We start from the raw sequence: 26189 nt of genomic DNA on the forward strand, positions 1-26189 counted from the left end.
CGGTTCTCACTGTTGCTTCTTGACCTGCATATAGGTTTCTCAAGATACAAACAGGATGCTCTGGTATACCCATTTCTTTAAGAACTTGCCACAATTTATTGTGCTCCACACAATCAAAGGCTTTAGCATAGTCAAAAGCAGAAGTAGATGGAGGACACGGGAATAGAAGGAAATGGTGTTGAGAAGAAAAAAAAAAGGAGAGTACTGGTAATTACTAAGAGGAATGGATCGCCATGTGGCTGGGCCCGACCCGCTAACCCGAGAGGTGTGTTGCTTGCCAGGGGCGAAAATTAAAGACGTTTCAGAATGGCTACGCAAACTCCTCAAATTTACAGATCACTACCCATTTGTGATGGTCCACGTGGGAATGAATGACATGTCCGTGAATACCATCGCTCCTATTAAAACAGACTATCAATATCTAGGGAGGAAGCTCAAGCAAATGGGGGCACAAGTGGTATTCTCTTCAATCTTGCCTGTCAAGGGAAGAGGAATGCGTTGGGAGAGGAAGATAATGGAGGTGAATCAGTGGCTGCGTAGTTGGTGCCGGCAGGAGAGATTTGGTTTCTGGGACCATGGGATAGGCTTTCTTGAGGAAGGCCTACTAGCACCCGATGGACTGCACTTATCGAAACTGGGGAAGAATGTGTTTGGCAGGAACCTGGGGAGATTCATCAGAAGAGCTTTAAACTGAAGCCACAAGGGGAAGGAGACAATCAACATAGGGAGTGTAAGGAAGGAGAACGATCGGAGGCAGCCCAACAGGCAAGGCCAGCTCATAGGGAACCAAAAGTAAAAGGATTCAGATGTCTTTATACTAGCGCCCGAAGCATGGGCAATAAGAAGGAAGAGCTGGAACTTCTCATGCTGATCGAAAGGTATGATCTAGTAGGCATCACAGAAACTTGGTAGAATGATTCTCATGACTGGAATGTAATGGTGGATGGATATGAACTGTTCAGAAAAAACAGAATAGATCGAAGAGGTGGAGGAGTGGCACTGTATGTGAGGAAAGGGCTTACCTGTCAGGAAATTCTAGTGAAGGAGAGCATATCTACAGTGGAAAGCATCTGGGTGAAAATAAACGAGGGGAAAACAAACAGTGTGGTGGTTGGTGTCTGCTACCGACCGCCTGACCAACGAGAGGATGTGGATGCTGCACTGTGAGCAGTTTGGAAAAATATCCAAGCGGCAAGATCTTGTAATCATGGGTGACTTCAATTTCCTAGATGTGTGCTGGGAAACAAACTCTGCGAAGCGTCCTCAGTCATGCAACTTTCTGACTTGCCTAGCTGACAATTTCATTTATCAAATGGTAGAGGAACCCACAAGAGGTTCAGCCATACAGGACTTAATACTGACCAACAGGCAAGAGTTGGTGGATGAGGTGAAGGAGGTGGGGACCCTAGGGGGAAGTGACCATGTCCTCATAGAATTCCTTTTGAGATGGGGGAGCAAGGAAGCTGGTAGCCAGACGCGGATGTTGGATTTTCGTAGGGCAAACTTCAAGGACTGCAATCTGGATTTTCAGATAGGTGGATAGGGAATTGGTTAGAGAACCGCACTCAAAGAGTTGTTGTCAATGGTGTTTCATCGGACTGGAGGGAGGTGAGTAGCAGGGTACCTCAGGGCTCGGTGCTCGGCCCGGTACTTTTTAACATATTTATGAATGATCTAGATGAGGGGGTGGAGGGACTCAAGTTTGCAGATGACACCAAATTGGGAGGACTGGCAAATACTCCGGAAGATAGAGACGGAGTTCAACGAGATCTGAACATAATGGAAAAATGGGCAAATGAGAACAAGATGCAATTTAATAAAGATAAGTGTAAAGTTCTGCATCTGAGTCAGAAAAATAAAAAGCATGCCTACTGGATGGGGAATACGCTTCTAGGTAACACTGTGTGTGAACGAGACCTTGGGGTACTTGTGGATTGTAAGCTAAACATGAGCAGGCAGTGTGATGCAGCGGTAAAAAAGGTGAATGTCATTTTGGGCTGTATCAACAGGAGCATCACATCAAAATCACAAGATGTCATAGTCCCATTATATACGGCACTGGCCTCACTTCAAGAAGGAGATAGTTAAAATTGAAAGGGTAAAGAGGAGAGCGATGAAGATTATCTGGGGCCAAGAGACCAAGCCCTTTTTCTGGAACTCTCTAGCTTTCTGGAGGATCCAGCATATGTTGGCAATTTGATCTCTGGTTCCTCTGCCTCTTCGAAATCCTACCTGGAAGTTCCCGGTCCACATATTGCTGTAGCCTAGCTTGTAAGATTTTGAGCATAACTGCTAGCATGAGAAATGAGTGCAATGGTGCAGTAGTTTGAACATTCTTTGGCATTGCCCTTCTTTGGGATTGGAATGTATACTGACCTTTTCCAATCCTGTGGCCATTGTTGAGTTTTCCAAATTTGTTGGCATATTGAGTGTAGCACTTTTACTGCATCGTCTTTTAGGATTTTGAATAGTTCAACTGGAATGTTGTTACCTCCACTAGCTTTATTGTTGCTCAGACTTCCCAAGGCCCATTTGACTTCATATTCCAGGATGTTTGGCTCCAGGTCATTGTGGTTATCAGGGATGTTAAGCTCGCTTTTGTATCGGGTTGCGTAAATGCACATTGTTTGTGCCATTTTAAAACAAAAATGGTTATTTGAATGAAAATATTCATACTCGTGTGCATTAGTGTACCCTTGAGGCCACCCAAAGGGTACTAGTCTACAGTATATAAACATAAATGTTTGGGTTCTAAAATGATTAAAGTCTGCACCAGCTTTCAATCATTTCTTTCTTTGATGTTGAGATATAAAGTTTCCCCTCCCATTTCTAGTTTCTCTTCCTTATTGACTGCGTCTTTACATGCTTTAAACTTTTATTAATAAGATGTACACTCTGATTAATTCCACATTAACATAATTCATGCTGGGAGCAACATACAACCTGCAAGTTTTCCTTTCAAAATGAGCTTGTTCTTTTAACATTTTTTCTACAGTGTCAAAAGAATAGGCCCATCTCAAAATTAGAATTGATAGAATGCTGTATGTTGCTCTCGGTATGAATTATGTCAGCAGGGAATTAATCAGAGCCTATGTCTTATGAATGCAAGTTTGAAGTGTGTAGTGGAAGTTCCAGTTCACACAAAATATTATTATTATTATTATTATTATTATTATTATTATTATTATTATTATTATTATTATTATTATTATTATTATTATTATTATTATTAGATTTCTAGCTCGCCACTCTCCTGAGGCTCGTGGCGGGTAACAACATGTAAAACCCCATAAAACCCCTAATATATAAAACACCCCAAAACAATCCCCAGCACACCCAACCCACACCACCTGATGGAGGTGGAACTAGGGAAACCAGGCGTCACTGCTGATGTAGATGTAGAGTGGGGGGGCGATCTAAAAAGGGGAGGCACCAGCCTCAACCATAAGCCTGGCAGAAGAGCTCCATTTTGCAGGCCCTGCGGAAGGATGGCAAATTCCACGAGGTGGGGGCCACGACCGAAAAGGCCCTTGCCCTGGTCGAGGCCAGATGCGCCTCCCGGGGGCCAGGAACCACCAATAAATTAGTCCCCGCCGAGCGTAACGCCCTGCGGGGAGCATAAAGCGCCAGGCAGTCCCTCAAGTATGTGGATCCCAGACCGCAGAGGGCCTTGAAGGTTAAAACCTTGAACTTGATCCGGCTAGCAGTCGGTAGCCAATGCAGCTGCCTCAGCACAGGATGGACATGGGCCCTCCAAGCTGTTCCTGTGGGGACCCCAGCAGCCGCATTTTGAACCAGCTGTAATTTCCGGATCAGGCGCAGGGGTAGGCCCATGTAGAGTGAGTTACAGAAATCTATTCTGGAGGTGACCGTCGCATGGATCCTGGTGGCTAGGTGGTCAGGAGACAGGTAGGGTGCTAGTAGCTGGGCCTGGCGAAGATGGAGAAAAGCATGGCCCGCTACCTTCTTGACCTGGGCTTCCAGTGTTAACGAGGCGTCCAAGGTCACCCCCAGATTCCTTGACTGGGGCGTGATGGTCAGTTGCGTCCCGGCCAAGGTGGGTAATCGCGCTTCCTGATCTGCTCCCTTCCCCCCAAACCACAGGACCTCCGTCTAGGCAGGGTTGAGTTTCAGACGACTCTGCTCGAGCCATCCAGCTACGGCTTCCAAACATCTGGCAAACGGATCTGGGGGGGGAATCAGGGCGGCCGTTCATCAGGAGATACAGCTGGGTGTCATCAGCATACTGATGGCAAACCAAGCTGTAACTCCTGACCAGCTGGGCCAGAGGGCGCATGAAGATGTTGAAAAGCGTGGGGGAAAGCACCGAGCCCTGTGGTACTCCACAAGGGAGCCCAAACAAGCTCGATAGCTCATCCCCCAACACCACCCTCTGGGTCCGGTTTAGGAGAAAGGAGCGTATCCAGCGTAATGCTGTGCCCCTTATCCCCATCCCGGCGAGGAGGCATGCTAGTAGTTCGTGGTCGACCACATCAAATGCGGCCGACAGTTCTAAAAGTACTAACACAGCAGAGCCGCCTCGATCCAGCTGGCGACGGAGATCATCCCTCAGGGCGACCAGCACCGTCTCCACCCTGTGGCCAGGATGGAAGCCAGACTGGTATGGATCGAGCGCCGAAGTTTCTTCCAGGAAGGCCAGGAGCTGGTCCGCTGCGGCCCTTTCAACGACCTTTCCCAGGAACGCTAAATGCGCAACCGGGCAGTAGTTGGCCGGGTCCCGCGGATCCAGCGATGTTTTTTTCAGGAGCGGGCAAACCACCGCCTCCTTAATCCGGAAACTGCCCTACTGGAGGGAGTCGTTAACAATATCACGGAGCTGCTCTCCTACCCTCGGCCCCCTTCCTTGAGGAGCCAAGAAGGGCAGGGATCCAGGGGGCAAGTGGCCGCCCGCACCCGGCCCAGCATGTGGAGAGCCGTCTGAAGCCCTCAAACACCACCTCCAAAGGCGGCCAGCAGGCCTCCAGTTCATTGACTGGATTAAGTGTGGAGGGAAGGTCACGGCGGAGCGACAAGACTTTATCCGCAAAAATGCTCGCCGATGCCTCACAGCCTAAATCCAATCCGCTAGTATTTTGGCGCCCATCCTCCAGGGCGGTCAGGGATCGAACTACCCTAAACAATTGGGCCGGGAGAGAGCTTGCGGACGCAGCTTCCACAGCAAAGTAATCACATTTTGCCGCTTTCACTGCCGTCTCCTACGCCCTCCTAAGTGTGCGATAAGATGTTCTTGCGGCCTCGTCGTGCGTTTTCCACTCGCTCCACAATTGTTTGTTGTTAGGTTCCGTCAAGCCGTTTCCAACTCATGGTGACTTGCTAAACAAAGGCCTACCATCCAACTTCTGTCTTCTATTGTTTCTTTAAGTTTTTGTAAGGTCAATCCACTTAATGCCTTTGATTCTATCAATCAAGTATAGAACCGTGGATTCCTCAATGTGGACTCAGAAGAAAAAAGGAAATCACGAGGCACAATGAGGTAGTAGTTTTCTCTATAAGTGAAAAGGTTATAACATAAAGTCTAAATGGTCAAACATATGATCAAACATTAAGAGTCAACCAAAACGAGATCCTAGGTTAAGTGACCCACTTTCTGTTTTATCTTCATCAGTGGTTGCTCTGCAAAATGAATAGACAAGTAGACTAGCGATCCCCAACCTGTGGGCTGCAGACCACATGTGGTCCGTCAACTAATTGGAGGTGGGCCTTGAAGGACGCCTTCTCCCCCCCCCCCCGGGCCCTTTACTTCATCCCCCCCAGCCCTTTACAACACACTTCGGGTGTCCTTGTCTCCCATCACTCCCAGATGGGACCATCTCGTTGCAGAGAAACAGGCTCAGGGTTCCCATTGATTTGTCATTGTCATGAGTTAAAATTTCCATGAAAATAAAATGTTCCTTATGTTCCTTGTTGTGGTGTGTCTGTATCTTATTTTGAAGGGATGTTTAAACATTACGAGAGTCAGAGAGCGTTAGGGCAGTGGTTGAGAGTAGAGGAGTAAACTACCCCCCCCCCGGGGCCTCAGTAAAATTGTCAAGTGTTGAGTGGACCCCGGTGATAAAAAGGTTGGGGACCACTGAAGTAGACAATATATGCATGTAAAATTTCCAAAACATAGTTCATAATTTTACAAAGCAGCATAACACACCTTCCAATATACTGTCATAATAATAATCGTAGTGTCACTTTGGCAAAATGCTCATAATCGTCTGGGGATTTCATAAAGTGCCCATGAGGGCTACCTTCAGTTAGTATTTATAGAGAAGCTGGCAGTTACAGGTGTAGTCAGTTATTTAAAGGGTCCAGATCCATTAAAGCAGTGGTCCCCAACCTGCGGGCCGCAAAGGCCATGGTGCCGGGCAGCGGCTCCCTCTCCCCGCCCCCCCCCCCCCCCGCAGTAAAAAACTTCACGGGCTGCAAGCTTGAATCAGGGCCAGGCCGCGCGGCCATGCGGGCGCGGCCCGATGCGTGGACGTGGCCTGCAGGCGCGACCCGATGTGCGGACGTGGCCCGCGGCCTGCCGGTCCCCAGCCTCAGAATGGTTGGGGACCACTGCATTAAAGTAAATAACCCAAACAGATTTTTACAAAAAACAATTGTAATAAATGTTGGCATTAAGACGGCATCACAGTATTCAAATGATGAATGAAAAAACTGACGGCGGATGATAATGTTGCCCTTGGCATATAGTGAAGGTTGAAGTTGTCCCAGTCCTAAGAAGATGAATTTTCCTAAGCTATGATTATGTTCCAACCGATGTGAGACGAGAGGAGCATCTTTAATCTTGTTTCCAAGTCAGCTCCTATGTTCTGATATTCGAATTTTGATTCTATCAAGCCATCTTGGGTTTTTGTTTTTGTTTGTTTGTTTGTTGGGGGGGGAGGGGTGTCTGCTGCTGCTTCCCTTCCCGTCACCATTTTTTCTATTCTGTTGTTTGTATACATTATGTGAGTTTTTGTTTACAGATCACCATTATGCAAATAGTGGCTCCATTCAAATTTCAAAATGCTCCATATAATCTCAGTAGCATTTTTGAAATGTGGATGGAACTCCCCACTGGTATGAACTGGAGCTTCCATGGAGTTGCCAAACTCCAGCTGATCTCTTGGAATGAAAACTGTTCTCTAGACAACAGAGGTCAGATTCCCTCGGTAAAAAGGCTGGCTTAGAGGGTGGATTCTAGGGCATTGTGCCCCGTTGAGGTCCTTTCCCCCCACCCCACCTCACCCCACCCCCTCCCCAGGCTCCACCTCCCAGATTTCCAGGTATTTCTCAACCCAGAGGTGGCCACCTAGTTTCCTCCTGGTTGGTGCACCAGGTGCCGTGAAGACATGTGCATTTGTGATGGAGCTGCCACTGGTACTGAAGTTTCCGCAGCCCCCTGGACAGCCACTGAGCAAAGGGGGTGATGGACACAAAGGGCTGCGCTTCCGAGGGGAGGCTGAGCCCCCCCATACTTTGGGCAGTCGGCGTTGATGGCTTGGCCTGGCTCTTCCTTGAGAAGACGGAATGACTGTTGGGCTGTTTCCCTGTGGAGCTGCACATCAATTTGTAAATGTTATGAGTTGCTGCGAGACCCTCTGGGGAAGTGGCAACAATCTCTTTTTTAATAATCAATTTAAGTTTTGTGGGGGAGCATGTTCTGTTCGCCTCGGATGGTATCAACGCATCTGAGTTTGTAAGTCATTAACAACCCTTTCTTGTTTTCCCATTTAGCCCAGAAGAGGATGCAACAATGGAAGTTAGATTTGAAAACTCAGAGATGCTCATTGCTGCTCGGCTGGAAGAGACCTTGGCTGCATTTGATAAAGAACTAGCAGGTGGGCTGATGTTGAACTTCTGTGCTTGGGTTGTAAAAAAGAATAAAGAGGGACACGTTCGCAGTCTATCAATTAGGCCATTTCCATGGCAGATAAAAGCGTCGGTAGAGGTGAACATAAGAGAAGCCCTGTTGGATCAGGCTAATGGCCCACCCAGTCCAACACTCTGCGTCACGCAGTGACCAAAAACCAGGTGACAAAACTGTAGCCCGAACCCTGCTGTTGCAAAGCCTCTTAGTGAGGGGATGATCCTGCTTCCATTCCTGTCCTTATTCTACCCCTTTAGGGTTCTATAATGGAGGCATGTCTAAACGTAAAAGTTGTTAACTGAGAATTATGCTCACACCATGCATGATAGGAAGAAACTATGATAAGCCAGTTAGCTGTAGTATCCTTTGACAGACGAATGTCAAGAGCTTCAGACAGTCAAGTTGTCTATTGACATATCTTCAATCCAGCCCTGTAGTTGGTTAAAACTGGAGCCTGTCACCTGCATCTGTGATGAAGGCAGCATCATTTACTTACTTGTTTAAATTTGTGCTTTGCAGCAAAATATCTAAAGTTCCTAAACAGGGCTGAAGAACAAAGTTTGAGTCCAGTGGCACCTTGAAACTTTGTTCTGCTGCTTCAGACTAACACTTGGATCCTGGACTGCAGAAAACAGGGCTGCAGTTCAAATGCTACAGCTTGTCTTCTGCACCAGCCGCAAACACACGTCTTTGAGAAGCACTCACAGTTATGCCTCAGTGCCTCTGCAACATTTTCCATTTGAATGATTATTATCATTCGTCTGTCATCTCCACACCTGAGAACATCACATTTGAATGCATAATACATATAACTTGATTTCTTTTTAAGCTTTCCTGAAATTCAAGATTGCTAGGGAAATAAGCATTGTTCATGACTCATTTAGAGCACATTTTCATGCGTGTCCTGATCTGGGAATGGTTTCATTGGCTTGATTACAATGCTTAGGAAGCAAAAGACATCCTAGGATAAGTTTGAGATTATATAAGTAAAACGGCGCTGAAGAAATTCTGGCTGCTTTCAAGAGAACAGCACAACTGGCCAAACAATGTGTTGCCTTGCATCTGTCACATGAGCACCCATCGAGACACTGCCAAGTACCAAAAGGCAGCGGGCAATAAGGGAGGCTGCAGTTTCACACTAAAAACAGCCCCTTTGCCAGTGGGCAGGTTCTGTTGTTTTCAGTATTAAGAGTGCCATGGTGTGTGTTACAATTTTTGAAGGGTTTTGTTGTCATTCTTCACAGCAGTGGAAGGTATGCCTGAAGACTCTGAAGCTGGGCCCACACCCAGTGAGATGGATGGTCCCCTTGCACAAAGTGATACGGCTGCAGAAGACGTTCCAGCCGCTGTGCCTGTGACAATCATAGATGAAGTTCCAGAAGCTGATCTCACCGTGCGCTGTGCGAGAGAAGGGGGAGATGCCTTGCTTCCCCAGACACAGGCTAACGAAGATGTTCCGGTTAATCCCGTCAACAACAGTGCTGGACCTTTCCGTAAGGGATATTTGGACAGTGGTCCTCGTTATTTATCGAAGGGCTTATTACGGCAGCTGTCACCTGATCCCGAGTTCAGACACCCAAGTGAAGAAGAGCAACAATACGAGTCTCAGGCATCCTTGTGGGAGAAAAGGGAAGAGGAGGAAGCAGCCACAGAGGCTGTGTCTAAAAATGCTACTAACTTCAAGTTTATGGACAAAGTAAATGGCACAAAGGAGAAAGTGAAGCCGCCTGACGAACAGAATGCCAAGGAAGGCGCTCCAAGCAAAACGAACATTGAATTGGAATGCAGGCCAGCATCAGTGAGGTCCACAAATGATAAGGAAGCTGCTGCATCACCGTCGCTGTGGTGCAGCCGTGTTCACAGCATAGTAGCAAGCTATGAGCCTAAGACAGGCCTCACGACCTTTAAAGTTGTTCCCCCCAAACCGGAAGTAAAACGCTTTGATGCAGACGTGTCTCTCTCCACTGGTGCCATTAAAATAGATGAACTGGGCAACTTGGTTACTCCAAAGGTTGCAGTGAACATGTCTTCAAATGAAACAGGGGAAAACCTCACGGGGAGAGCCAAAGTGTACTGGAGGTCCAACTCTATGGAAAAATCACTTGAGGACTCCCCAGAAGGTCGTTCTAACCAATTACCGGCCCTCCCTATTTACAAACCCCTAAATAAAGCAACTGAAATTAAGCATGACTCCCTGGCAGATCTGAAAGTGACAACCATGCCCCTGGCTGGACTAAAAGCGGTTGGGAATAATTTGGGTCCCGAAAAAATGAAGCCACCCTTTCCTATCACACAGTCTCCAGTGGAAGCACCAACTGGCCCAGCAGGCAACAAGGATAAGGTTGAGCTTCCATTTCAGAAGCCCCAAAGAAGAACGTCTAGCCGTTACGTAGCCTCTGCTATTGCAAAGTCCTTGGATCCACCCCAGTTGAGAACCAGTCGGGAAAGGCATGACAAGGAAGACGGAAGAAGAGGGGCAGAAGCCGAAACGGAAGCCCTTCCCAAAAGCCGCATTGTGGCCAAATCCTGCCCAGTGGAACCACAGCCAGCAAGGACAAATGAAGGTTATTCAAGTATCTTCAGCTGTGATAAAAACGCAGCAAATAAGCTACCGAGTGGTGCTCAATCCAAGATGAAAAACAACACTGCCAACGTGATGTCGCTGAATCAGACCAGTCCTACTAGCTGCTCTAGAAGCTTCAGTGCGCCATTTTCCACACTCTCTTCTCTAGAAAAGGAGGCCAGTCACAACTCTGCGCAAAATGTAGCTGTTACAGAAATGTCACCGATAGTCCGTCAAAATGGGGAACAGGCTGTTCAGGTCAGCTCCCTTTCCTCCTGTAGACCATTCCATGCCCCTTCCTTTCCCATGGCTTGCAACTCCCTTGTGAAGTCAGGGGATGGGCATGCTATCCAGAATGGATCTCTCGGAAACCCTGTGGCTGATGAGAAAGAAGAAAGTCCTGGCAGGGCCTCCGCCAGGCATGAACTGGAGCCGAAGAGCAGGGGGGACGACGGCGACATCTATAGTGTCTTTGGGCCAAAGAAGAGGTTCAAGCCCATCGTCCAGAAGCCGCTTCCGGAAGACAGGTCCCTTCACAGCGCTTTAATGGAAGCCATCCAGGCGGCGGGAGGGAGAGGGAGGCTGCGAAAGGTAAGGCGGCCACACTGAGACGAGCGCTCCGCTTCACAGGCTGCAGGACACCTGCCTGCCTCTCCAGTTAGCGCCACCGGACAGGCACAGCTGCCATGCTCAGCAGGTGGGAAGCGATAAATGAGGGCTGGGTTGAGACAGGTGGTTACTTGAAGTGTTCATTAGTGAGTTGGGTGGTTAATTTGTTTTTTAATGTAAATCTTAATTTAATTTTAACCAAGTTAACTATTTTACGTATTTTTAATCATATAGCGCACTGCCCCGAGCCCATTATGGTAGTCAAGCAGCAATAAATAAATAAATAAATATTTTTATCAGCCTTTTTACCTTCATAGTAACAAAATCATAGCATGACCTAGGCTACTATCAGTTCTGCACATTTTCAGCCATAGCAACTTCAGTTGCTTAAAGGAGGAGGATGGATACAGGTATGTATTGGAGAGCGAGAGAGAGAGAGAGAGAGAGAGAGCGCGCACTAATTATCTTCTAAGACCAACCCCATCCTTCTGAAGGATAATGAAAAAGATCTAATCACGCAGTAGGTTGTTGCAGCTGGTGCTGCCTTTGGTTCCAGAGAGTCTGTTTTCTCCTCTCTGATCAATACGGTGTTCTTACCGGCCATGTTTACACACAGTTCATGTTTAATATGCAGCAGCTTGTGATGTTAAGGAGTAAAACGTTAGGCCTTTCAATTGAAACCGCACAGAGATGCCCCAACAAGCTGTAATTAAACGGAGGTTTGTCGTGACAGGCACAGGCGCTGCTTGTTTATCGTGTCCGCGCCACCCTCCCCTTGTGCTTGCTGTGCAATTAAGTCTTCGGTTCCTGAGAAGCCCTGAAGGGAGCTCAGTCCCCGTGACATCTGAATGTGGGTAAATGGGGGGCTGGCTTGCCTCCCGCAAACTAGGATTCTAAAGTGGGGTGAAATCAAGGCTGGGGGGTCTTTTTGCATGGGTCAGACAAATTCCAGTTCTCTCAGGCGATGGCAGTTGACTCCCTGGAACATTGGAGCTCATTCTCAGGCTGCTTGCACCCAGAAGCCCTGATCATGCTTCATGCACATACCAAACAGGGAGGAACATACGTGGGGGCAACAAATGATATTCTTGACCTCTGCAGCAAATTCCAGCTTATCAATCTTCACATTAAAAACAGGCAGCGAGAGAGATTTACTGTGTCTTTTTTTATCACATTCTAGATTTCAGACAACACTCTAAATGGAACTCAGAAGAAAGCCTCGGTTTCCGAGCCAGAGACTGCGCACTGGGCCCTCCTGGCAGCCATCAGAGGTCACAATGGAGCCTCCCAGTTGAGGAAGGTACAGGTGAAAACCCTTCTTTGTATGGCTTGCTGTAGCATATCAGTGTGTCTGAATATGTCCCCCAGGGCAGGGGTCCCCAACCTTTTTATCACCGGGGACCACTCAATGCCTTTTACTGAGGCCCGGTGGGGGGGGGGGTAGTTTACTCCTCTACTCTCAACCGCTGCCCTAACGCTCTCTGATCGCTATGGTAATGTTTAAACATCCCTTCAAAATAAGATACAGACACGCCACAACAGTGAAGTGTGTTGTAAAGGGCCGGGGGGGATGAAGTAAAGGGCCGGGGGGGGGGGGGAGAGAAGGCGTCTTTCGGGGCCCACCTCCAATTAGTCGAAGGACCACATGTGGTCCGCAGCCTACAGGTTGGGGATCGCTACCCCAGGGAGTGTTACAATCAGCCAACACCAACCGGCTAACAGACCTCTGGCCCCCAGCAAGTACACTTGGCCTCAACCAGAGCCAGGGCCAGGGAGCTCCCAGAGAAGGTCCCTGATGGAGCTTACTCAGTTCCGCAGGGCCTGCAAAATGGAGCTCTTCTGCCAAGCTTATGGCTGAGGCCAGTGGGAATACATCTGAGACATCTAGTTGGGCCTCACTTACTGAGATCACCCATGTCCTCTCTCGATGTCAAAACCCTGTGGTATTTGCCACAGACCACGAGTCTTAGTGGTGGCTGTGGGGCAACCATCACACTCCCTGAGGGAACCAGAAGTTGATACCAACCAGTTGCTGAAAATTAGTGATACTTTAAAACTGTTCAATAGGTTTTAGTGAATATTACGCATTTTACTGTTTTAATACATTGAATTTAATGTTTTAATGTTGTATACCCCCCCGAGACGGCTTGTTTGAGAGGAGCGGTATAAAAATCAAAGGAAGGAAGGAAGGAAGGAAGGAAGGAAGGAAGGAAGGAAGGAAGGAAGGAAGGAAGGAAGGAAGGAAGGAAGGAAGGAAGGAAGGAAGGAAGGAAGGAAGGAAGGAAGGAATTAGTGGTCTGGAAACAGTGGAAATTAAATTTCTGGTTAATGAGGAAAAATTAGATAAGGACTGGCCTGGCTGTCATGTCCCTTGTTAGGGAAATGGATCTGCCCTCATGCCCTTCACTGCAGCTTCACCTGTTGCAACTGAGGATAATCCTTACAAGCTGAAGCATCCCTGAAGCATCCCTCTCCCGATGAGAGGAACTAGGCTGGCTGCAAGCCAGTCGGCATTGCCGTCACCTGTTGCTGGAGCCTGGGAAATAGCAATGGTGGGAGGTGCGGTCAAGTCTTGGCTGACTTATGACACCCCCCGAGGGTTTTCAAAGCAAGACGTGTCCGGAGGGCATCTGCCACTACTTGCCTCCATGTTGCCTCCTGGTCTTCCTTGGTGGTCTCCCATCCAAGTACTAACTAGGACTGATGGTGCTTAGAGATCAGGCTAGCCTGGGTCATTTAGGTCAAGGTGCCTGAGAAATGCCTGTTCATTCATCCAACTAGTTTGCTGCCCCAGTGATAGACTCCTAGAGTGGGAAGGGGCCACTCAGGCCATCCAGTCCCACCCCTGCTCAATGCAGGGTCAGCCTCGAGCATCCAGGAGAAGGATCTGTCCAGCCGTTGCTTAAAGTCTGCTGGTGAGAGGGAGCTCCCCACCTCCTGAGGCAGCCCCTTCCACTGCTGAACTACTCTGACTGTGAATTTCCCCCTTGACACAGTAAAGAAGTTATGCTCTCATGATTTTTACTATTCTATCCTCAAAAATGGTCCAATTTTTCCTTTTGTTTATAGTCTGTCTTAATTTAAGACAAACCTGTAAGATGCATGTTTTGAAACATGCATTTTAACTTCTACAAAAGTTGTGAGGCAGCCCTTTAAATTAGTAAACATTATTACAGCATATCTGTATTGATTTGTGCCGTCTTTCTGTTTCAGTAATGATTGACCAAAATAGCAGCAGAATAAGTCATTCCCTTTTTAGCATAAACTCTGGGCATATTATATACCACACCTGACTTGCTGGCCTCACAGAGCTGCACATTTCCAGAACAGACCAGTATGGCTCATAACATGAACTTCAGAAATGAATTCTGTGCCACCATAAAATCATAGCAAACTTATTGTGGCATAAACGTCCAAGAAAGATCCAGAGGTTCAGGTGCAGAGTAGACTCAATCAACTGCTGATCTTGCAAAGCTTCAACCCATTTTTGCTTTCCTTTAGTGTGATGGCTCAGTGATCCTTTCTGCTTTAGTATCATCTTTTGTGAAGTGTGTAATTTTTAATTAGCTGCTACTGAGCATTTTGACAAGGAAATGCAGAGGTATGTACTGTATATACTCGCATATAAGCCAAGTTTTCCAGCACAGTTTTTAGCACTTAAAGATCTCCTTGACTTATAAGTGGGTAATTAATTAACAGCCTGCCCCCAGCCAGCCATCACAGCACTGCATTTGCAACCTGAGCTCTTTGCAAGTGACCTAGTGGCCTCCAGTTAACCTTTGCCTTCTGCAAAGATCTTAAAAACTAAGCTCTTTGCAAGTGAGCTAATTGCTCCCAGCTAACCATTGCCATCGGCAAATATCTTGAAAGCTTACTCTGGCAGCTTGTAGGACATCAATGGTTTGAGTGAGGGATTCTGATATTTGCCCCCATTCTTTTCCAAATCTCTTCTTCCAAGCTATTCTTTTGGTTTCTGTGGGTGGGGTGGGTTTTGGGGGTGCTTTGGGATTTATTGTGTTTCTTCTTTTATCTGAGGGGCAGCACTGTTTGCCTTTTCTTCTTGGGGTTGTGTTTCTTTAAAAAGTTGATTTTTACAGTTCTTTCAGTGTTGAGTTTTACAGTTCTTTCTTTAAGTGTTTTGTTCTGGGAGGCACTGTAGCCCCCAGTTTGGTAGCTGTTGTACTTGTTGTAGGAGGTTGCTCTGGGTTCTGCTCTGGTTTTCTGGCCTGGGGGGCACAGTTTGGATCTCCTGCCAGAGCTGTTCTCACAGAGCAGTTCTGTCAGTGCTCTCTCAGGGTGTCTGGCATCAAGAGAGGAAGGGAAGGCAATTGCAAGCTGCTTTGAGACACCTTAGGTTAGTGAAAAGCGGGGTACAAAAACCAGCAGCTATTTACCCTCTTGACTTTTCTGTATTTGTTGGGAGGGAGGCTGGATGGGAAAGCCTGTGATGATTGAGTACTTAGGCCACCTTGTAAATTTACCAGTAACCTGCTGCATTTCCCACCCTCGGCTTATATGCAAGTCAATAAGTTTGCCCAGATTTTGTGGTAAAGTTAGGTGCCTCGGCTTATATGCGGGTCGGCTTATATGTGAGTATATACGGTATGTTAATATGCTATTGTTTGAAAATCTAACTGGATTTGACATGTGCCTCCATGTGCTGAGTCTTGTTACTTTCTTAAACTGATGCACTTACCTTGATTTTTTTTTTTGTACAACAAATCAAAACATGTTTAGGAGAGCAGACCTAGAGTAAGCATTAGTTTGCGACATAAAATTGCTTCAGGGAAGGTGACTGTGCATAGCTCAATACATCAATTTGATTCCCAAATCTTTGTGGTCACTTTCTACCTAATATAGTAGCCAACTGCCGACCTTCTTGCCTTATATGTGAAAAGGATTTTCAGGATGCCGGAGTTCCAATAAATAAAGATTGAATTTCTGAGCCTGCTTCAAGGCCAAATCCATGATCCCAGTCATCTGTCCTTTTGAGTGATGTGAGAGAGCAGGAACAGATGTTCAGACTTAATAGGCAAACAAAATCTGCTCCATGTTGTACTTCAATGGAAGACGCCAAAATTGTTTAGAAGGGTAGAGGCTGAAATATGCTTCCAATGTGAAATATCTGGTAGTCCATCATGTCTACTATTCACTTGCATGCTTGCTTTCAACTTTCTCCTTGGTAGACCTCTTCATCTGCTTCTGAAGAACTGCAGAGTTTCCGAAAAGCAGAATTAGGCTTGCAGATCAGAGAAACCTCTCCAACCGAGCGGTGGTGTAATCCTTCTCTGCCGTCACTGTCACCACCTCCTCCGCCACCGCCACCTCCTGCTCATTTGTCAACAAGAATGCCTAGGCCCCTTGCAAACAGCATTACAGAACATCCAGCGGATGCAAGGCAGGCCTTGATGGAAGCCATCCGTTTAGGTGCTGGGGCAGCACGCTTAAGAAAGGTAAACATCTGTGCAGAAGATTCAAATGGGTAGCCATGTTGGTCTGAAGTAGTACGACAAAATTTGAGTCCAATAAAACCAATAGAGATTTATTCAAGGCATGAGCTTTCATTTACCTCTACTGGAAAATGACAGTTCTCTACTGGAAAATGACAGTTCGGGGGGGGGGGGATCTTTTCTTACACACAGACAACCTCCCAATCTCAAACAACTCCTAGAATCATAGAATCATAGAGTTGGAAAGGACATCATGGGTCATCTAGTCCAACCCCCAGCACTATGCAGGACACTCACATCCCAATCGCTCATCCACTGTAACCTGCCACCCCCTTGAACCTTCGCAGAATCAGCCTCTCCATCAGATGGCTATCTAGCCTGTAAAGATTTCCAAAGACCACCACCTGTTCCACTGAGAAACCGCTCGAACTGTCAGGAACTTCTTCCAGATGTTTAGATGGAATTTCTTTTGAATTAATTTCATCCCATTCGTTCTGGTCTGTCCCTGGGGCAAGAGAGACCAATTCTGCTCCATCCTCCATATGGCACCCTTTTAAATACTTAAAGGTGGTTATCAGATCCCCTCTCAGTCATCTCCTCTCTAGGCTAAACAGACCAAGCTCCCACAGCCTTTCTTCATATGTCCTGGTCTCCAAACCCCTCACCATCTTTGTTGCCCTCTTCTGGACATGTTCCAGTTTGTCAACATCCCTCTTCAATTGGGGTGCCCAAAACTGAACACAGTACTCCAAGTGAGGCCGAACCAGAGCAGTGTAAAGCGGTACCATCACCTCCCGTGATCTGGACACGATACTCTGTTTGATACAGCCCAAAATCCCTTTTGCCTTTTTAGCCACTGAGTCACACTGCTGACTCATGTTCAATGTATGGTCTACTAAGACTCCTAGAACCTTTTTGCACATGCTACTGTCAAACAAGTCTCCCCCATCTTATATTGGTTGTATTTGGTTTTACCTACCTAAGTGCAGAACTTTACATTTGTCCCTATTGAACTTCATTTTATTCAGTTTAGCCCACTTCTTGAGCCTATCAAGATCATCCTGTATTGTGTTGCTGTCTTCAGTTGTGTTTGCTACCCCTCCCATAGAATCATAGAATCATAGAGTTGGAAGGGGTCACACAGGCCATCTAGTCCAACCCCCTGCTCAACGCAAGATCAGCCCAAAGCATCCTAAAGCATCCAAGAAAAGTGTGTATCCAACCTTTGCTTGAAGACTGCCAGTGAGGGGGAGCTCACCACCTCCTTAGGCAGCCTATTCCACTGCTGAACTACTCTGACTGTGAAAAACTTTTTCCTGATATCTAGCCTATATCGTTGTACTTGTAGTTTAAACCCATTACTGCGTGTCCTCTCCTCTGCAGCCAGCAGAAACAGCATCCTGCCCTCCTCCAAGTGACAACCTTTCAAATACTTAAAGAGGGCTATCATGTCCCCTTTCAACCTCCTTTTCTCCAGGCTGAACATTCCCAAGGCCCTCAACCTATCTTCATAGGGCTTGGTCCCTTGGCCCCAGATCATCTTCGTCGTTCTCCTCTGTACCCTTTCAATTTTATCGACGTCCTTCTTGAAGTGAGGCCTCCAGAACCAAGAGACATCTTTGTAAGCTTTGACAGCAAGGCTGTAAGAAACAATGTACTCAAAAAGCATCCAGAGACGCCGCTGAAATTGGCGGATCAAGAAGCACAAATCTTTCAAGACTTACCAGCAGATACATTATGGAAAAGAGCACAATTCCATTTTTTGCGACCACCTGAAGAATATGACGAACAGTGCAGCAATTACCTGGACTTTCTTAAGAAAGACAGCAGTAACTTTTAGATTAGGCTTAATATGCGATGGGAACTGACTATATACTTCTTAAGATAATATCAGACTATATTCTCATATGTATCAATAATTACTTTGCTAGCTGGTCATTCTTTTCTTTTTTCATCTTTCTGTAAACGCTTTGTATATAATAAAAATAAAAAAAATATTTTAAAAAAATGGAAACCAGGTTGGTCTGACAGGACCTGTTGGAGACAAATCCATGCTGACTTCCTTGGATCACCAAATTGTCCTCCAGATGTTTGCAGATCACACCCTTTAATATCTGCTCCATTATCTTCCCCACAACAGAGGTCAGACTCACGGGTCTATAGTTTCCCGGGTCATCCTTCCTCCCTTTTTTGAAGATTGGAATAGCATTTGCTCTCTTCCAGTCCTCCGGAACATCTCCAGTTCTTAAAGAGGTCCCGAAGATGATGGACAAGGGTTCTGCAAGTTCTCCGGAAAGTTCTTTGAGCACTCTCGGGTGCATTTCATCCGTCCCCAGGGATTTGAACTCATCCAGTACAGCTAAATGCCTCTTGACAACCTCTCTATCCATGTCAACCTGCCACCCAGACACTATCCTTTGGCTACTGCCATCTCTAGATGTGCCTAAACCCTTTGACCTGTGGGAAAAAACAGATGTAAAATAGGCGCTGAGCCTTTCTGCTTTCTCTGCATCTTCCGTTAGAGTTTGTCCATCCGCACCCAACAATGGGCCTATTGCCTCCTTTACTTTACGTTTGCTCCTCACAACTGAAAAATCTTTTCTTGTTACAATGGGCTTCCCTGGCCAATCTTAGCTCACTCTCAGCTTTGGCCTTTCTGATGATTGATCTACAGTGCCTCATAACCTGTAGGTACTCTTCTTTAGAGCTCTGTCCTTCCCTCCATTTCCTGAACATTTCCCTTTTCTTTCTTAGTTCCTCTTGTTCTCTGTTCATCCCAATTGGCTTCATAGAGCTCCTGCAGTGTTTTCGTCTTTCTGGGATAGTCATTGATTGAGCATGCAATAGCTCTTGTTTGAGTAGCGCCCACCCGTCACATGCTCCCTTCCCTTCCAGCATTCTCGTCCATAGTATGACACTCATCATGTCTCTGAGTTTATTAAAGTTTGCCCTACGAAAATCCAACATCCGCGTCTGGCTACAAGCTTCCTTGCCTCCCTATCTCAAAAGGAATTCTATGAGGACATGGTCACTTCCCCCTAGGGTCCCCACCTCCTTCACCTCATCCACCAACTCTACCTAAGTGCAGTTTAGTATTGTCTGCAAATTTAATAAGTATCCCCTCTAATCCCTCATCCAAATCATTTATAAATATGTTGAACAACACAGGCCCCAGGACAGATCCTTGGGGTCCTCCACTTGTCACTCTATTCCAAGAAGATGCTGAACCATTAACAAGTACCCTCTGGGTACGATTTGTCAACCAGTTGACAATCCACCTGACAGAATTAAGATCCATACCACATTTTACCAACTTGTGAACATTTCACCATCAAACCAACATTTTACCAACCTCATCCACAACAATGTAGCATCTAATTTGAATATGGCCACTGGTACCAGAACTTGCAACAAACCCAGATGCCAACTTTGCTGCCACTTATACGCCAAGAACACAAGCACTGGACCTAACAGCATCGCCTACATCAGTGGTTCTCAACCTTCCTAATGCCGCGACCCTTTAATACCTCATGTGGCAGTGACCCCCAACCATAAAATTGTGCAAGTTTTCTTTCACAGAATTTAAAGAAAATTTTAAAAAACTGACCTATGGCATGAAGATCCATTGTTCATGATTGTATATCAATTGTTTTTTTTCCTGGGGTTTCTCAGTCCCGCCTCTTGTCCCACCATGCTGATCTTGCTCTTTTCCACTGATCCAGACAGACAAATGCTCTATCTCAATCTACCCCACAAGGCTGTTGTGTGGATGACACCCCCCCCCCCAGCCAAGCTGCTCACCGTCCCCCGATCCCTGTGAAGGAGTCGTTCAACCCCCAAAGGAGTCCTGACCAGCAGATTAAGAACCACTGACCTCCACCATCAAGGACTTATTCACATGCTTATCTTCTAATATTGTATACACCATTAATGGCAACAATGCCCCTCTGTTCTCAACATAGGTCAAACCCTCCACCAAAGAATTAATGGGCACAACTCTGACATTAAAAAAATCACAGGAATGAGAAACCTGTAGAGGAACAATTCAACCTTCCAGGATGTGCAATAAGGGACCTCAAAATAGCTGTTTTATTGTAAAGGAACGTCAAGAACAGACTAGAAAGGGAGATCACAGAAATGCAAGTTACTAGAACACTCAAAACAATAGAATACCCAGGACTCAACAAGGACATAGATTTCTTATCGCACTCCGTATGCTAATTCAACTCTTATAATCACAATCCTTACAATCCCCTCTTCTTTTTATTTTATTTGTGACAATGAGACTGTTATGTGATGTAAGTAAGTATGCAATACTACTCAGAATCTAACTGTCTGTTCTCAGGACAGAATAACACTGAGCACAGCTTGTCATTTGTGGGGAGGCCTCCATGCTTGGGTGGAGTTGCTTTTAATTCTTTTCACAACTGGGAAAGTGTCTGCTATTAATCACTGACCTTGACATTTTATTGCCCAGTGTGTTTGTGAATGACAATTGGGCTCAAAGTACTGATTTGCCTTTCTAGAAAAGAACGATCATACTGCAGATTTTGGAGGTTTGATGCCATTTACTAATTAGCTATTAATTTATTTTCTCCTTATATCTGTATTCTTATGATCCCTGTTCCATTCCACATGAAAGCTCATGCTTTGAATAAATCTGTGTAGAATGGGATCGAATTGCTCAGGAGCAGAAATGGGTGGAAACCAAGGTGAGGTGGGGAAAAGGTGGGAAGGAGAGGCAGCTTTCTGCCTGACTATTTCCACACTAGAGCAAACTTCCACATAGGTGTTCTTATAGTATGAACAAGGTAAAAAATGTTGGTCCCCAGGAACAGGTCTGAATTTCACACCCCCTTGCCCCAGGTTTTTTGAAATTTCCTTTCCATTTTTTTTTTCTTTTGGATCTTGAGTCGAATTTTCCAAGGAAAGTATTCTTGGATTTGAATTTGTTTTCCCACCATACCACCATTTTCTGTTGTCATGATGCATATTCTCCACACCTACTTACCTCCTGCTTCCACTAAAGCTGCCCGGGAGACCTCTGTGTTGTTATTTTTATTAACTTAATGCTCCTTGTGTTGCGACACTGTTCTTATCCCTTAATATAAAGCAATGTTACAATGTATTGTGGTGAGGCCTGGTTTTTTGGATAATGTACCTGTGTGTTGTTGAGGGGGGGTCGACAAAATCCTTTGGGCTTGCTGTACCTGGTGGGGAAGAGGCAGGGTGTCCGGGTCGGCCTCCCTCCCTCCCTCCCTGCCTGCCTGCCTGCCGGCCGGCCGGCCGCTGCTGAGGTTCCCTCTCAAGGACGACAGGGAAGGCAGGTGACAGGTGGGAGACTTTCTCCCATCGGAGTTCCTGGCAGGTGCTGCAGCCACGGCTACGGCAGCAGGACTCTCGACTGACGCTCAAGGCCAGCCAGACGGCATTGCAACAGACCAGAGCAAGTCCTTTGCAAATCATTCTTTTGCTATGAGTCTGTAACAAATTTGTTACGAATTTCCCCCTCTTGGCTGCACTCTCTCCCCAAGCAGATCGGCTCCCTTACAAAGTGACCCCTTTTTTAAAAAATGAAAGTATGTGGCAAAGTTGCTCACTGTGGAAAAAAATACGAGTGAACTCAGTTTGGTGTAATGGTTAGGAATGCGGACTTCTTCTAATCTGGTGAACCAGGTTTGATTCTGCGCTCCCCTACATGCAGCCAGCTGGGTGACCTTGGGCTCGCCACGGCGCTAATAAAGCTGTTCTGACCGAGCAGTGATATCAGGGCTCTCTCAGCCTCACCCACCTCACAGGGTGTCTGTTGTGGGGAGAGGAAAGGGAAGGCGACTGTAAGCCGCTCTGAGACTCTTCCGGGTAGAGAAAAGCGGCATATAAGAACCAACTCTTCTTCTTCTTCTTCAGTAATCTCAGGGCTCTCTCAGCCTCACCCACCTCACAGGGTGTCTGTTGTGGGGGAGGAATGGGAAGGCGACTGTAAGCTGCTTTGAGACTCCTTCAGGTAGAGAAAAGCGGCATCTAAAAACCAACTCTCCTTCTTCTTCAGAAATCTCAGGGCTCTCTCAGCCCCACCCACCCCACAGGGTGTCTGTTGTGGGGAGAGGAAAGGGAAGGCGACTGGAAGCCGCTTTGAGCCTCCTTCGGGTAGAGAAAAGCGGCAAAGAAGAACCAACTCTTCTTCTTCATGGGTAGAAAGGGAGACAAACCATGTTTTCTGAGTTTTAGAGGTCCTTGAAGTGCTCTAGGAAGGAAATCCTAATGGTGGGAATAAACATGAAAACTCACTAGGAAGACTTTCCCCATTTCAAAGCAAGCCTCCATATTTTACCATGCAAATATATTGTAACACTACTGGGCATGCACTCCCCCCACAAAAAAAGCCCTGTTAATGAGGAGGTGCCTGAAGGGGGAACTCAGAGACGACTTCCAAATTAACTGCAGAACACGTTCAGTGCATCTGATTCTCATTTCAAAGCCCCGTCATGGAACAAGTGCCACAGAGAAAGCCTCAATTCATCACGCTTCATCTTGAATTTTATTATTATTTTTATTTATAGCAAACAATGTGTCATTGAGTCACAACCAGCTCACGGGTGTCCAGGGCAATAGATGAGCAAAGGTGGTTGGCCATTCCCTGCCTCTGCATAGGGACCCTGGACTTCCTAGGGGGTCTCCCATCAAGGGCTAACTGGGGTTGACTCAGAGGGGTTCCCCAGATCTGATGAGCCAGGCCTTTCAGCTGCCACTTCACCTCACGGTACAGGATGCTTCATGCAGTTGGCAGTAAACCCATTACAAAGAGTATAGTCCTCTTGCCTAGAATGCAGTCACGTGGGACAAGTAACATTTGACCCTTCCCTCAATCCGAACTCTCCCGGAGTACTTAGAGCCTCTGCAGTAAATTCTTTGTCTGTAAACCTTTCATCTACAATAAGTATCTGTAGAGCTTTGGTAAAATATGGCCTTGGCACACATGAGGTCTTGGATCTCATTCTCAAAATCTTCAGTCTGTGCTAATGAGCTTTGTCCTGGGCCTGCTAACGAGCTGCCCAGCCCCCGCCCTCCCCACTTGATCTGGCTGCGAGCTGCAGCCCAAAGCCACCTGAAGCTGCCTGGCTGGGGCCCAGCGGAGGGGGCCCTTTCAAGGCCGTTCTTAGGAACGGGCTTTGAAGCTAGTATAATCATATATAGCGATCTACAAGCCACGGCATCAAAGGCCACAGGGAGATGTAGCTGTTCAAGCAATGTAGTTTCTGGTTGAGAATATGAATTTTTCTGAGGTCATGTAGTATTCAGTTTTGGAGACCAGAGAATTTTATCTCAATTAAGAACACAGTAAATGCAATGCAAAAGACAGTAGGGGGATATTTCCCTTCCTATTCTGTTTCTCCAGAAGGATGATCTTCATCCACGTATGAGGGAGTTGACTCTTTTGAGTAGCAGAAACAGGAACAGGGCAAGAGGTGTGAACAGAACATGGAGACCATGTAAGGAGGAGAATCCACAAGCCTGAATTCTTTCTAGAAATTAAAATGGTTAAGATAAGAATCACTGGAAAAGCCAGAGCCCTCAGTCTGCCTGAGCAAGGCTCTAAACAATGGGATTTTTGGATGCCACTAATTTATAGGGCCGCCAGAAGCGACACGATGGCATTTAACACGAATGCTGTCTCTGCAGTTTTATGACAAGTTATGCATGCAAAAACACAGTGTGGCTGTTTCATTTTGATGGGGGGGGACCTTTAGTGTGGGCTCCTGGTACATCACCTGGTTCTTCTCCCCAATATCTGAGCCTCCGGCCAACAAGACGCAGCTCATTCTATGTCATGTCCTTTTGTAACGGGAAGACTCTGTGCTATAGCGAGCTCTACAAGGATAGGTTGACTTAATGCTGCCGCTGCCTTCGAGCTCATAATGACTGTTGTTATCATTCATTTCTGTTTTTATTTCAGGTCCCACTGCTTGTTTGAATGCTGGGTTCTCCAGTCATATAAGGTCACCTGAATCCTTATCTATCAGTTATGGACCTTCATAGAAAAGAATTCCGAGAAGAAGCATATTTTGATTTCCTTTTGAATACAGGCCAAAATAAGTTATAGTTTATTGTCTTGGTGTTCCTCTTATTTTTATTTTTTAATTGGTTCACAGGCTGCTACACAGCTTCTGTGCCAAGGATTGGGGGGTTCCCTCCAAAAAGTTAAACCATTGCCAATGAAACTATCCTTCCTGGCAGGTTAATAAGTGTGCAAACACATTGTGCAAAACCAAGCACATTTTTGCTGTGTATCTGAACCACAACATTCTTTTTGTTCATCAAGCAGTTTAAAAACACGCACCTGTTCTGAACCATTTAGCTGGATGTTTTCCTCCCCCCCCCCTTTAAAAGCAGAAGCAATTAAAACTCTGAAATGCATACTATAAATCTATAAAAATTAATAGCAAGAAAGGAAAAGGTTGTGGTAGATACTTAATGGCTAAAATTGCCATATGCTGAAGTCACCACTTTTTATAATCAAGCCAGTTCTGTTATCCTTAGCACTGTAGCCACTCCTGTGATCACTGGAGACTTAGAGGGAAAGGACTGTGTGTCATGCTATTCAGGGAGTGGGGGGATATAAAGCACAGAATACGGATGCAGTGAGGTCCCGAACTCCATGGAGAAGGGGAGGGGTCTGTGTACTTAGGGCAGAATCCAACAGGAAGACTTTCTGTGCAAGCCACTTTGAGCAGGAGGCTGCTTTTGCAGTGCTCCCAAGGACTTCAGAAGACGTTTCCTGGTGAATAGCGCAGGAGGTGACAGATGTGTGATTAAAAGTGCTCTTTATATTGCCCTGTGGGGACTCCGGGAGGCATCTTGGTTCCCAAACTGCTGCTCGTAAGTAGGCCAGGACTCCAATCCTGTCGATGGACTCCAGAGGCATCCCACATACGAGAGCCGGGCCCTGGGACGAAACCTCAGTGTGTCTAAACAGTACAGTGGGGGGGGGGGTGTTTTTACATCTAAGCTACTTTGATAGATGATGTACATATTTTTGGGGAAAATATTTTGTTAAAAAAATTAATTCAAGGAATTATGACATTCATGGTTTTTCACATGTGTTATATGTTGTTGAAGAGCTGTTGAGCTGCAACTTCATAACATTTGTTTGATAACCATTAGGGCACCAGGCACAGTCCACTGCGACTGCAGACGCTTCTGTGCTAAGATTGTAAAAGGTTTCTATTTAATAATGCTAACCTTGCAAATCATCCTGCTAGCTGCCTGCAATCCAGCGACTGTGTATTATATGCTGTAAAATACTAATTTAACATTAGTGCCACAAATAAAACAAATGAAAGCTTCACGTGTTGCCTCTGCCTCAGTTCTTTGTAAACTTGTAGTAATCAGTGTGTTGAGGTTTTATTTTTTAGACAACGGAAAGTGGTTTGGAAGCAGCAGCATTCCTGGTAGAGGGCAGGATTCCGACCAAAAGTAAACCACAGTTTAGAATCCTACTTTGAAATGCGAGGAGACCCGTTCAGATGAAAGAAGCTATGGGGCACCACCAAGTGAGAAACATCTAATCTGGCCACACACAGAGGGTAGGAGGAAGCCTGTGAGCCCCAGGATCCTCCAACCCTTACCATCTGAACTCGACTCCTGTTAGGGATGCCAGTCCTCAGGTGGGGCCTGGGGATCCCTTGGAATCACAGCTCCTCTC

At 46.3% G+C, this 26189-nt stretch overlaps 1 protein-coding gene across 12 annotated transcripts in view; it reads left to right on the top strand.

Annotated features, from left to right (window-relative positions):
• The window catches only part of COBL (cordon-bleu WH2 repeat protein), a 204956-nt gene extending 179124 nt beyond the window's left edge, over window positions 1-25832 (top strand). For 11 of the 12 annotated variants that reach the window (XM_077304157.1, XM_077304152.1, XM_077304151.1 and 8 more), the window contains 5 exons: window positions 7732-7835; window positions 9109-11018; window positions 12217-12342; window positions 16223-16489; window positions 24441-25832. In XM_077304157.1, the coding sequence (XP_077160272.1) occupies window positions 7732-7835; window positions 9109-11018; window positions 12217-12342; window positions 16223-16489; window positions 24441-24458 (2425 nt within the window). In that variant the 3' untranslated portion in view covers window positions 24459-25832. The remainder of the gene's footprint in view (window positions 1-7731; window positions 7836-9108; window positions 11019-12216; window positions 12343-16222; window positions 16490-24440) is intronic. The other variant, XM_077304148.1, reaches the window with a different exon arrangement.
• The last annotated feature ends 357 nt before the right edge of the window (window positions 25833-26189 follow it).

Source organism: Paroedura picta, chromosome 11 (genome assembly GCF_049243985.1).
Source record: "Paroedura picta isolate Pp20150507F chromosome 11, Ppicta_v3.0, whole genome shotgun sequence".
Taxonomy (NCBI): Eukaryota; Metazoa; Chordata; class Lepidosauria; order Squamata; family Gekkonidae; genus Paroedura; species Paroedura picta.